General features: G+C 43.4%; 1 protein-coding gene across 2 annotated transcripts in view; it reads right to left on the bottom strand.

Annotated features, from left to right (window-relative positions):
- Nucleotides 1-13645, bottom strand: part of Klhl24 (kelch like family member 24) — a 40541-nt gene extending 26896 nt beyond the window's left edge. The window contains exons 1-3 of one of the 2 annotated variants that reach the window (XM_059277737.1): nucleotides 13534-13645; nucleotides 8478-8538; nucleotides 4419-5399 (exon numbers count right to left, since the gene is read on the bottom strand). In XM_059277737.1, coding sequence (XP_059133720.1) covers nucleotides 4419-5338 — 920 coding nt within the window. In that variant the 5' untranslated portion in view covers nucleotides 5339-5399; nucleotides 8478-8538; nucleotides 13534-13645. Of the gene's footprint in view, nucleotides 1-4418; nucleotides 5400-8477; nucleotides 8539-12969; nucleotides 13198-13533 lie in introns of those variants that run through there. The other variant, XM_059277738.1, reaches the window with a different exon arrangement.
- Between the last annotated feature and the right edge of the window lie 396 nt (nucleotides 13646-14041).

The following is a 14041-nucleotide window of genomic DNA, read 5'->3' as shown; positions in this document are numbered from 1 at the left end:
TGATGCCCTCATGTGTCCTCTGAGGGAACTGCATCCCTATGATGCACAGACACACATGCAGGCAGATCACCCATACACAACTAAAAATAAAGCAGCATACAAGGCAGCCAGTTGGGTCTGTCTGCTCCTCCCATCCCTCCTCCTTCCTCCCCAGCAGTCCCCCTCCTCCTTCATGTTCTCTACTCCTCCTCCCAGCCCCCTTGCTTAAAACATCCTGTTCCCCTCCCACAGTTCCCTTTTCAGTCTCATGACCCATACCTGCACTTACTTCCACAAAAATGAACACACATAAATATTAAAGGTCAGGACTCAAGTATATAATCAACTGCTGAGTGTAACCTCAAAATAATGTATTTGCGCACCCCTGCCCCCCAATATGAGCAATTTGCCAAATAGGGTCATCACATCATCAAACACTTGTCCAGTTCAATGTTATCCATGCTGCTACTTGGGAACCTCATTTTGTAGCAGCCTAGTGCTACCAAAACAAAGAATCAGCATCCACCAGGGGAAATTCCAGGTAATCATTATGGCAGGGACAATCTGAACTGGAGCTCCATGGAAACCTCAGACCCAAACTCCCCAACAGTCAGTAGTTTAAAAGTCTGGTATTCCTAGGGCTGGGTGTGATTGTGTACCCCTTTAGTCCCAGCACTCAGGAGACAGGGAAAGGCGGAGCTCTAGGAGGCCAGTCTGGTCTACAGAGTGAGTTCCAGGACAACCAAGGTCACAGAGAGAAACAATCTCAAAAAAAAAAAAATGAGAAAAAAAAAAAAAGGAAAATACAGAAACCAGGAATTGGACTAGGGTAAGGAATTGAAATGGAGGCTGGTGAGATGGCTCAGGGGTGAAGAAGCCCTTGCCATATACAGCCTGACAACCTGAGTTGTGGACTGTAGAAGGAGAGAATTAACTCACACAATTGTTGTGTGCCAGTGTTCTCCCACATAATACACACCCACCCACCCACCCACACAAACTTTAAAAAGAAATCCAAATGAAGTGCAATGGCGGTCTCAATTAGACTGCAACAAAAGTCAGGGATACGATATGCCAGGACCACCAGATTCAAGGACTGAGACAAGGGTATGGCAGAGCCCTGCCACGGGATGTCACTTTCCTCCAGGTGAAAGAAAGGCTTTGAAGCAGCACTCAGCATACAAGGACAGCACATGCTTACTAGATGAAGCCTGAATTGTTCAAGCTGATGACCAGATGACTCTCCAGAGTTCCAAAGGTATCCTCATGCAGGGTACAGTGGTGCACGCTACAATCCTGGTACAGGACAGCAGACACGGGAGGACCAGGAGTTCAAGGCCAGCTCGGGCTTTACAGCAAGTTCAAAACCACAGAGGCTACATGAGATTACATCTCAAAAAACGAAAACAAAAACAGCTAGAAAAAAAGTATCTCAAGGCTGTCAACAAGGCTCAGAGGGTAAAAGTCCTGCCACAAAGCTTGGTGACTCAAGTTTGACCCCGGGACCTGCACAGCAGCAGGGGAGAAGTTACACCACAGGTTATTCCCTGTCCTCCACACACACATGCCTTGTAGGGCATATGCACACACACACACACACACACACAAATTGAGCAACAAAAAAACCCCAAGTATTTCAACCCCAAACTTGTATAATCCCCCCTTTCCCTTTTTGTCTCACAAAGGTCTTGCTATATACCCTTAGCTGGCTTGGTACTCATTTATATAGCTCAGTCTGGTCTCAAACTCATAGCAATTCTCCTGCCTCAGCCACCTGAGAACAAGATTACACATATGCATCCTTATGCAGGTGCTAATATGTTTTCCACACTAATACTAAACTTTCCTCCTAGAGGGGTTGGAGAAGTGGCTCAGAGGCAGAGGCTTGCCTAGCATTCACAGGCCCTGGGTTCAACCCCCATAGTGCAGCAATGTAAAATTAAACAAACCTTTCACCTTGGAAACAAGTCCCATCTTCGTTGAGTACTTAGGGAAGAAAGGAAACTAGGGATGCTATGGGCACTGAATGAAAGCAGTAGAAACAGCTGGTGTGGTGGCCCAGGTCTAAGTCCCAGGACTGAGTAAATGAGGAAGTGAAAGCAGGGTCAGAAGTTCAAGGGCATCCTCGGCCAAGTTAGAGGGCTGGAGGCCAGCCTGGGATATATGAGACCTTGTCTCAAAAACAAACAAGAGTATTCAATAAAGTCCTATAAAGTACAGTATCATTTTTATGAAATGTCTTAAAAATACTCAAACTCAAAAGTCACTGGGGAGGCAGTATGTGTACTAGTGAGAAGTCATTGACTGAACTGTGATCTTGAGTAAGTCACTTCTCTAAACCCGAGTTTGGGGTTCTGTAAAGTGTGTCTACAGTACTAACTCATGTCTATTCTGAAACCTACATGAATTAATAATGGTACAGAGAGCAGTTCCTGAGACTAAGAGTTTCCTATTATTATTATGGAATGATAGCTGGGAAGATGAGATGATAAGATTCATGAGACCCTTTTAATAAGCAACGTAATATACACATCACATAGGATGAATTCTAGTCTCAAATATTTAACTGCCTATCAAGCTGAAGTGTGTAGAGCCAGCGAGCACTTTCTAGGAAATATCCATAGCTAAATACATCCAAAGGAGGCCATAAGCTACAAGAATCTAGAAGGTGGGCTATAGAAATTGTTCTATCAAGTCAGAAACATGAAAAAGCAGTTTTGGATTAAAAGAGACTTCTTAGAAATAACCAAATATAATGGGAGATTTTGGATCCAGATATATTAAAAGACAACTTAAATATGGATTGGGTTGTACATAATAATATGAACCTTTAACTGTAGAAGTTATTTTGTTTATGCTATTCTAAAAGATATAATCAAGTAACAAATATGTATATAAATTAATTATATAAATCATGTAAAACAAAAAGGCATTAGGTAAAAATTATTCAAAAATTTAAAAGAAATACAAACGAGGAAGTGAGAAAATATGTGTTAAAGAGTCAGGGTTGGAGCTGACTGTATGCAGTTCAGGGTAATGAAAATCATGGTCTGCATGAGATAAAGTCACCCAGGAAAGTATGTAAAGCCGACAAAAAGATGCAACCTGAACCGGTAACACTACAGCCCAACACTGGAATCAGGACCGTCAACCCTGGAAAAAGACCAACAGGAAGTCAGGAGGTCAACGGCATTCCCGAAGCCAGTGGAGTTTCCAGGTAGATATGGCAGTTAACGTCAGATCCCAGGTCTGAGGGTGTGGCTTGGCGGTAGAGCACTCCCCAACATAAGGCCATCAACTCTGTCCCCAGCACCAGAATCGACCCAACATCCTCAAGAGCCATGAAGCTAGCTCCAGACGAAAGGAGACTAGCAAACCAAACAAGGTCACCGACAACTTGATTAGAGCGTTCAGTCCTGACCGAAGACAGCAGCTGAAGTCAGAGGAGGTACTGGAGTTAAGGAGTGGAGAGTGGAGAACCCAGGAGTTTCCCAGAGAGACACAAATCTATACAAAATAATATGCAATGTTCAGACAGCTTCCAGTAACTAAACAATACAGTAACAGGCAAAACAGGACGGAAGTACCAGGGGTTGGCAGCAGATCTGTAAATAAAGGATCATCTCTAGAATTTCAGGGAATGCTTATGCAGGAGAAGCACCTGCTTGTACATCAACAACAACCTCCAATTTAGAATTCTACTTCAGTTCTTCACGCTGGTTTCCAAATGGGTTGATGCTGCAACCTGACACACACTTTTCACTGTTGAGAAACGGGTCGTTTCCCTTAAAAGTTGGATGGAAAACAGGGCCGGGGCGATGGCTCAGTGGGTTAAGAGCACTTGCTCTGTGGGCAGGAGGACTTAGAAGTCTATAGGCATCTATAAAATTAACATATATAATACTAACAGTCACATTTCACTCCAAACATACGCTTACTAAATATTCTTTAATGTGGATATAATTTTCAAATTCAGACAAAGCCCTTGCACTTGGAGGCAGAAGCAAGAGGATCAGGAGTTCAATGTCAGCCTACATAGAGAGTTTAAGTCCGGCCTGGGGCTATAGAATGTGTGCTCTCAAAAACAAAAACACCAAAAAAAAAAAAAAAAAAAAAAAAAAAAACATTGAAAGTTGAGACTGACATTAAATAGAGATCTGAAATGTAGGGTTTATGTGTATACCTGAAGATAACCTTAACTCTTGATCCACCTGTCTCTGTGTGCTAAGATTACAGGTATGTGCTACCACACCCAGTTTATGTAGGCAAGTACCCTGCAAACAAAGCTACATCTTCAAGCCTCCAAACAGACCTTCAACTGCCTAAGACTCATATAAACTATACATTTAAATGAGTACACTGAGACTGAGTTCAGCAGTTTAAAATATATGTTTAAAACCAAAACTTCTGTTAGCTGTATCTGTAAAGTGTCTTCTCACCTGCGTGGCCTAGTCCTTGGGGACATCATTTCATTGCCAAGTATGTGGTACCGTCTTGCTTCGTGCAGCAACTGATAACACTCGGGGGAATTCTGGATCAACTGGTCCACCTCAACTGTCTGAACAAAGTAGTTGGGATGCAAGAGCGGGAGCCTGACGTGTGTCAGGAGCTCATGCAATAGCGGTCTTCGAAGATCAACAGCTCGGTAGACCCAGCGCATGACGGCTTCAAAAACCATCTCCTCTTTACCAATAACAAGTTCATCGCTACAGATATAATCAATAAGTTCATCTTTGTCAAGCTCAAGAAACTCTTCATGCTGGGACACATCCTCAAAAGTCTGTAACGCAAAGGTCTTGCATTTTGTGAAGAGTGTTTTGAGTGAGTGGGTGTCGGCGAAGCGCTGGATTCCTAGGCAATTGCAAGGATCAAGCTGCTCCTCTAAGAACTTGGCACACGCATCCCGGAGAACACTAATCTGAAAGAGGCTGGAGGTTTCAAAGAGGTACTGGACATTCTCTGTTGTGATCTTCACCTTCCCAGTATATACATACTGCAAGAAACACTCCATAGCTTCAGCTAAAATGCCGTTGATCTCAACCAGCATCTCTCGGCTCTCCCTGTGGTCATTACAGAACATGGCTCTAAAGTAGCTGCTACAGGCTGAGAGGACAGCTCGATGGCAAGGGAACTCCTTTCCTTCCACACAGATGACGACATCTGTGAATAAGCGGCTGTCTCGGAACTCATTAAATATCTGGAGTATGTTTTCAGCATGGGATGATCCTGAAGAGAAGTCAAAATACTCATGACCTGTCAGAGATTTGGGGTCCATTTCAAAAACTTTGCGCTTAGTTGCTGGGGAATCACGCACCCCAAGATCCTCTCTGTTTAGTCTGCGTCCCAATATTAGTACCATTGTTACATCAGTTGACTATATAATTGTTGAGAAATGGCTGCTAGGGATCTTCTTTATGTGTCTAAAGAAAAATAAAAATAATTATACAATTTTATTTTTTATGTAAACATAACAAAGTCACATGATTAATATACTCTACAACACATACTAGCTTATTTTAATAAAAACTGATAAAAAATTTTCAATGCAGGATTAGAACATGAGAGTTACTTTGTGATATCCTGGCAGTCCTCAGGATTATATGTATTATATGCTCAAAGGGTTATATGTATTCTTTCAGGGGAGCAGTGTCCACCATCTCCTGCATGGCAGAGGCAAGAAAGCATGCAGAGCTGGACTAACAGTCTTCTAGATGTTATTTTTGTTTATTTGAACCAAGTCTCCCCTATATAGTCCAGGATGGTCTGAACTCCTCCTGCCTCAGCCTCCTGGAAGCTGTGATTATAGGCAGACACCACCAGGCATGGCTTACAGCCAGAACATTAACATAAACAGTTTTTATCTTTTTTGTTTGAACAGTTATTTTCTAAATATAGCAGTGCTAGTATTTACCTAACACTATACTTTAAAAACACATAAATTGTCTAGCCAGCCTCATTTTCTACCACTTTCCTAAAGAAATAATCAGGAATTTGTGGAACAATTTATATACATAGATGTTCAGTGCTGTAGTAACAGCAAATACTTAAAACAAGCTAAAGACCCTATTAACTAAACCCCAGGATGTCTTCAAGACGGAACAGTTTATTTACAGCTACTAAAAAGTCAATGGACTTGGGTGGGGGCATAGCTCAGCTGGTAAAGTGTTTGCCAAGCACGCATGAAGCCTTGGGTTTGATCTAGTATCACATAAACTAGGATCAAGGTACATATCTGCAATCTCACCGCTTGGGAACTCAAGAGTCTGAGGTTATGCTTGGCTATGTAGTGAGCTCTAGGCTAGCCTGGTCTACACAGAGAGCTCCAGCAGGCCAGCCAAGGCTACATAAGTGAGATGCTGTCTCAAGAAAACAAAAATGAACTGTCTTAGTCCAGTGACTAAGTCCTTTGGTTAGTCATAGTCATCTTTGAGGAACTGGGACATATTTCTCAGTCGTAGATGGGAGCTGTTACTATGGCTTAGTGGGTAAGGGCCCTTGCCCACATGCCTGACAACCTGAGTTGGATCCTCAGAACCCATGTAGTAGAAGGAGAGAACTGACTCCTGCAAGTCATTTTTTTGTTTTTGTTTTTTTGAGACAGTTTCTCCAGTGTAACAGCCCTGGCTGTCCTGGAACTCATTCTACAGACCAGGCTGGCCTTGAACTCAAGAGATCTGCCTGCCTCTGCCTCCTGAGTGCTGGGATTAAAAGTGTGTGCCACTGTTGCCTGGCACAAGTCATTTTCTGACATCCATATACATTCTGTGGTACACTTGTGCCCTCTAGCATAATGAATGAATGAATGAATGAGAAAATAAAGAGCAGTGCCTAACTAACAGGCACCTTTAACATTTTCAGACAGCACTACCTATCTATAATGGAAATCTGGAGGAAAGTGTTAGTTAGGTTTCCTATTGCTCTGATAAACACCACGACCAGAAGCGAACTGAGGAGAAAAGGTTCATTTCAGCTTGGAACTTTCAAGTCACACTCCATCACTAGGGAAGTCAGGGCAGGAACTCGAGGCGGGAACTGAAGCAGAGGACATGGAATGGATACTGGATTATATCCTATGTCTTGCTCAGCCTTCTTTCTTATACCACCCAGGACCACCTGTCCAGGGGTGGTATGCCTCCATGGGGCCTGGGCCCACCCAAATCAACCATCAAAAATTGTCCTACAGACTTGTCTACAAGTAATCCAATGGAGGCATTTTCTCTGTTGAGGTTCCTCTTCCCAAATAACTCTTGCCTGAGTCAAGTTGACAAAAAACAAACAAACAAAACCCAACCCTAAGCAGTACAGAAAGAGAAGCAGTAACATCTCCTATTCTCTAGCCAGCATGGTGGTAGTGTGTGCTTGTAAACAGCACTTCCGTGGTAGAGGGAGGAGGATAGTTCAAAGTCATCCTCAGCTAGAGAGAGAGAGAGAGAGAGAGAGAGAGAGAGAGAGAGAGAGAGAGAGAGAGAGAGAGAGAGAGAGATAGATATCTAGGCCAGCCCAGGAAACATGAGACCCTGACTCAAAACAAACACACAAACAGACAGAAATGGTTATGATACAAAAAGAAATTCATATTTGAATCTTTACTATTCTATATTCAAATTAAGACTGAATTAGCTAAAAGCCAGTTTCCCAAATCAAGAATTTATTCTTTGTAACAGCTTACCTAGTTCGTCATCATCATCATCATCATCACTACTGTATTTTAGGCTGAAACAAATTCACATGAACCACTGGTACTTTGATGAGAGATATCACTACTGGTGCTGCCAATAAAAACCTCTTTAAGCTGGGCTTGGCAATGTATGCCTGCAATCTCAGCACTCAGAGGCAGAGGCAGGAAGATGGCTGCAGGTCTGAGGCCAGCCTGACTTACACAGAGATATACTGTCTAAAAACTCAAAATGAATCAATCAAACCAACCAGCCACCTAACAAGAACGAGACTGCCCTCTCTCTAAGCCAGCAGTTCTCAACCTGTGGGGTCATGTATCAGATATTTACATTACGATTCACACATATCAGATATTTACATTACAATTCGTAACAGTAGTAAAATTACAGTTATGTAGTAGCAACGAAATAGTCTCATGGTTGGAGTCACAACATGAGGAGCTGTATTAAAAGGTCACAGCATTGGGAAGGTTGAGAGCCTGGTCTACAGAGTGAATTCCAGGACAGCTAGGGCTACACAGAGAAACGGACTGGCCATTGCTATTCACTATTATACTGACTGGCATTAAATGATCCCAGGTTAAAGAATGAAATGGAGCTGGGCGGAGGTGGCGCACGCCTTTAATCCCAGCACTTGGGAGGCAGAGTCAGGAGGATCTCTGTGAGTTTGAGGCCAGCCTGGGCTACCAAGTGAGTTCCAGGAAAGGCACAAAGCTACACAGAGAAACCCTGTCTTAAAAAACAACAACAGCAACAAAGAATGAAATGGTTTAAACTCTCTAAGAACAGTGTATAGTAAATAGCTAATAAACATAAATATACCTTCTTAGCATTTGTTTCACAAAGCCCCAGGCAAATACTTGTGTTGTTTATATTTCCACACCTAAAATGGAGAACAGTGACATACAAATCAGACACTATCAGTTCAAGTACATTAGTGATACCGTGAAAACAGTTCTTAGTAAACTGCAGTTCCTAACTGTAAGTTCATTTTCATATAGATCATTAATAGTAACTCAAAGAAAATTAATTATGTTCAATTAGATTCAAATTTCTTTTACTATTTGTTGCAATAGTAAGCTAAATTTGACAGTGAGATGAAGAAATGTATACCCTGTGATAATTCCACTTTGAATATTTGAAGAATGCCAAAAAACTTACATTTCACTCAGATATGATGGAATCTGAGTACTTTAAGAGTTGCACTATCAACATGACCAAAGTAAACAATGTATTCACTATGTACCACATATAACCATGTAATCAGTTGAGAAAAACCTCAAGAGTTAATAAAGAAAACCCACTCACTTTTAATGTTTTGTTATGTATATTTATATAGAATCTTATAGAGTTAATGTCTACATAACCACTAATGCAGCACAATCTACCCCTTCCCCGACCTCTGTGTGTGTGTGTGTGTGTGTGTGTGTGTGTGTGTGTGTGTGTGTGTGTAGGAGATGGAGAAGAAACTACTAGGATTTAGAGCTGTGCACAGAACAGCAACTGTATTTAAATACTAGTGGTTGCTTCTGGTTTCTGATCTAGTCATCCATAACAAGAACTTGTAAATTCTTAAGTTTAGGCAGATTTGATATCAAAACCAAACATAAATAACCAACTTAAAAAATACAGAATCACATCTTTATATTCAGACTACCCTGTGATTAGGACATGAACACTATCTTGTGTATTTCCTTATTTTCATTAGGCAGTCTAATTTGTGTGTACACTTGATAAAGAACACTGCATCTTGGTCAAGTTAGGGGCTTGTTAGTCCTATCTACCTGAGTATTCTTTACCAGTAGTTAGTAAGGCCCAAGGCCAATGGAAGAGACTGCCAACTGTGTCTGACATCTAGCAAATTCTAGATTCAAATTCAACTTTAGATACTATAGGGTTGGCTAGCAATAGAATCAGACAAAACTCCAACACTAATATGGATCCACATCCTCAGCATTTCTCTAGCAGAACTCAAGCACAAATTGGAACAGATTTTCTTTCTTTCTTTTTTTTAAAGATTTATTTATTATGTATACAGCATGTATGACCAGAAGAGGGAGCCAGATCTCATTAGGTGGTTGTGAGCCACCATGTGGTTGCTGGGAATTGAACTCAGGACCTCTGGAAGAGCAGTCAGTGCTCTTAACCTCTGAGCCATCTCTCCAGCCCCTGGAACAGATTTTCAATGATTTGTTTGATGTAGAATTATACCATCTGAGTAGAAAATAGCCCATTCAGCATTTTCTGTAGGACTTTACTTCTGTAGGTAATACTTCAAACTTTTTTCTTTTCTTAAATTGATATTTTGTTGTTCTTTGAGACAGGGTTTCTCCATGTAGCCCTGGCTGGCTTGGAACTCACTATGTAGACCGGCTGGCCCAAAATTTACAGAGATCTGCCTGCCTCTGGGATTAAAGGTGCCACAATGCCCAGCTAGGTAATCCTGAAGATCCGAGTACGTCAAGGACAAGGGACAGGGTGTATAAGGTGTGACTTACAGTGTGGCAACATAACAAGCTTTGTTTTCCTTTAAAAGAATCCTCTACAAGACATTACAGGCAGACAGTATGGACCAACTAAGGCCTTCCAAAGACCAGAGAACAAGAAACCTGTGGCCTTCTACTAGTATAGTCCCTACAACTTGCCATCCATCCCTGCCATCCATGTTCCACATCACATTTTCTCAAACTGAACCGCGGCTAAAGCAGAAACAAGAAAGGGTGACTGAAGAGTTATCCTTAAAGATCTAATGGTAATGTAAAAGGATGTCATCAAATGCTTCCAACAGACTAAATCCTTTACAAAGTACTACGCTAAACCAAACAGGCTTTTACGTATTTATATCAATTTCACAAGCCTATATAAAACTTACGTAAAACTATAGATTTTACAAATACATATACATTTCAGGTGTTCTCACTGTCTAAAAAGCTTTCCCTAACTTACGCGCCTTACTAGACCTGACATGGAAACAATGTCATTTTCAGTCACCCCCTCCAATACTTACTGCATTTCGATTTAAAAGTGAAAGGCCTAGCAAAGCAAGAGAGTTAACACTTGTAATCCCAGCACTCCAGAAGCTGAGGCAGGAGGATCACTGTGAGTTAGAGGCTATTATGAATTACATAGCAGGTACCAAGCCAGGTAAGGCTACAAAACAAGATCCTGATGAGGGGGAGGCGGGGAGAAACAGAATTTTGACAGTTACTTTTCTTGCTACCAAAATCAGTTTTGGCTTATTACAGCTATACCAGCTGTGGTGTTACCTTCGATCCTAAGTCACCTTTTAATATCAAGTACACTCGGAAGTCAATGATTTTTATTTAACTTAGTACTGCACAAATTATAGAGATCTAATCTAATCTAATCTAATCTTTCTAATCTAATCACTTTGTTTTGAGACGGGGTCTCCTTGTGTATTGCAGGTTTGGTACCAATTCTAGATCCCCCTGCTGGGGTTCCAGGCATGACCTCCACTCTGTAATGCTTGAGTTCTCTCATTTTATTTAGTTTCAATGTTTCATCTAAGATGATCAGCCAACTAGAGAGAACTCAGTGGCTACATTTTAGAAGGCCAGAACTTAATCCTCAGTCTCAAAGGGGGGTGGGGAGGGTGCGCTGGAGGAATTACAACTCTTGAAGTTAATTAGCTATTCTGTTATTGCCCCCATCCCCAAGGTCTATGTTGTCCAGGCTGGTCTTGAACTCCTGGGTCTATGAGCAATCCTCTTGCCCCAGCATCTCAAATAACTGGACTACCCACAGGGGACTCAATTGGGTGGGCTTCCAGGGGTTTTATAGCATGAAGAACAGAGACCACGTTACAACATCCAACTGTCTCTGTTTGCAGGCACAGCAGAAATGAAAGCATGTTTTCTGTATGAAGGCTTGTGAGAGCATTTGATTGACATTGTTCATTACAGAGTCCATACCTATGTATTTGATGAAAGAGTTGTCTATAATTTTCAAGGTAAGAGTAAAGTTCATACAAGAATAAATGCTGCAATATATTTACTAAGTATTTATTTTTGAAAGGTTTGACCTTTGAATCTTAACGAAATGGCAGGAAAACAAGGAAGTTAAAAAGCACACTGAAAAACCATTTAAGGTTTTAGCAACTTGGACAAAGGCCAGTGAAGTTTAAGATAGAACTGATAACTCTTTGAATATTATTTTCTTCTTCCTGTTTAGAGACTAAATCGCAGGCTTTGTCTGAAGAAACACAACTTACCAGATGGTAGCTTTTATTAAAGTATAGTGGATAGCATTTGCATATATTAAGGTCTATTAAACAAATACCCTTAGTACACTAGTGATTATGTGTTCTGATCAGACAGCTGCTTATTCTGATACAATCATCACTACTTGAATTTTTAACATTAAGCGGAGCTGGAGCAGATTCAGCAGGTTTGGTTCTGCGCAACCACAAGGCAGATGACAACCTGAGCCATCTGTAACTCCACTTCCAGGAGGTCTGACGCCCTCCTCCGGCCTTCTTTGGCACTGAACGCAAGTGATGATGCAAGAAGGCAAAATACCCATACACGGAATAAAAACATCTTTAAAAAAAAAATCTATTAAGAATGTATAGCCAGTAAGACCTGATTCACTGGAGAACTTCACTTTTTTCTGCTATAAAAATGACAAAACCTGAGACCCCCATAAGCTTAAGGAATTGGGAAGACAATCTTTAATATCCTCTGGCTGAAAATGACTGGTCTTTCAGTGATATTAATTTAGATTTCCAAAATACGCCTTCAACTCACTTCTCAGAAACTTCCAAGTTACCTGGAAGATTAATACACGAAAGTGTGTGTGCTGAAAAATCCCCAAACAGGAAAAACTAAGAAAGTGCACTAAAAAACAAACAAAACTAACTTTTAGGCAAATAACTTGACATAATCTTTTTTTTTTTTTTTAAAGGTAAAAGCCATCTTTTAAACTTTAAGTGGCAAAGGGTAGATTTTAAATCCTAATAAAAGAAAACCAAAACGAAAGTCCAAACCCTTGTCAACCAACCACCTGGTGGACTTGCCGGGTGTCAGCTGCAAACAACTAGCACGCCAAAAAACGAATCATTAAAATCCGCTAGCGCTGACACACTCAGGCTTCCCCAAAAGGGACCTTGTGGTTCACCCTCTGCTATAAAAGCCTGCGCAGAGCCGGCAAGGGCAGGTTGGCAGCAGCGCGCTCCTCCGCGCTGTCTTGTCACTCTGTGCCCGAAGCCCAGCCGCTCGGGGTTCGCCCAGGCCTCCGCGGGGCACGCCCCCCACCGGGGTCCCCCCTCCCGCGGCGCCCGCGTCCTCCAGGTCACCTTCAAGCGAGGGCGGGACTGCGCGGCGCGGGCCACCCAGACACCAGCCCCCGCCAATAAAAACTCGCAACTCGGCGGCCGGGTCCCGCCTGCGGCGCCCAATCGTAGCCGCCCGAACTGTCTTCGCCTCCGGTGTCCGGGACTTGGGGGGCGGGAACATTGGGAACTAAATTAAGAAGGTCGGGCGGGGGCTCCCCCGGGACGGCCCGCGGCTGCGCTCCCGGTAAACAAAGGCTCAGCGGGGGCGGGTAACGGTCAGGTGACCACGCCTAGCAGGTTTCGCAACCCCGCGGCGGGCGGCCGTGGCCCCAGCACCCCGATCGCGTCCGCGCTCGGCGACAGCACCCACGGTCGCCCTCACCCCCACGGAAACGCCAGATCCGAGGCCGTAGCACTCCGGGCGCTTCCGCCCGAAGCGCATCGCCGCCGCAGGGCTCGTCCCCGCCCGGTCCCCACGCCCGAGGCCGCGCCGGGCTTCTGGCTGCCGGGGCCCTCGTCTCCCTCCCGCAGGTGCCGGTGGTCAGCGCCGCGGCCGCGGGCTGCCTGGAGCGGCCACCCCGGTACCTCTCGGCGCAGGCTGGAAGAGGCGACCCCACGGTCTCTGCTGCGCCGGCGTCTCCTGGAGCCACCAGCCTCTGCCACTGCTCACAACAAAGAAAACATGTGACCGTTGGGCCAAAACACTCGGCGTCACCCATCCTTGGCCAATGGGGGGGAGAGGCATCCCCTTCGCGGAGCACCCTGGGAAATGTAGTTCTTACTCCCAGTGGGCTCCCGGGCCACCTGGGTTCCGCTAGAGGGCGAAACCCATGCCTGGCTGCTAATTTGAAATATTTATTTAAGGTAGAATCAGGTTAAAGGAATTCGTCTTGAGCGAGGCCCGAGTGGTATGCTAATTGTCTTCAAAGAGCCCTCTACCTCCCAAAGCCAAAGCACAAGACCAGGACTTAGCCGACCTTAGTGCTTGGACTGAGGCTTGTTTAATTAACACTTTCTAAGACACTTGGGATATCTGAGGGCCAGAGAGTTGGAGTGTACTGCCATCAGCGAAGAGGATGCTGTCTTTCCTTTG

Source organism: Peromyscus eremicus, chromosome 12, assembly GCF_949786415.1.
Source record: "Peromyscus eremicus chromosome 12, PerEre_H2_v1, whole genome shotgun sequence".
NCBI classification, from domain to species: domain Eukaryota; kingdom Metazoa; phylum Chordata; class Mammalia; order Rodentia; family Cricetidae; genus Peromyscus; species Peromyscus eremicus.
This window is presented reverse-complemented; position numbering and strand designations above follow the sequence as displayed.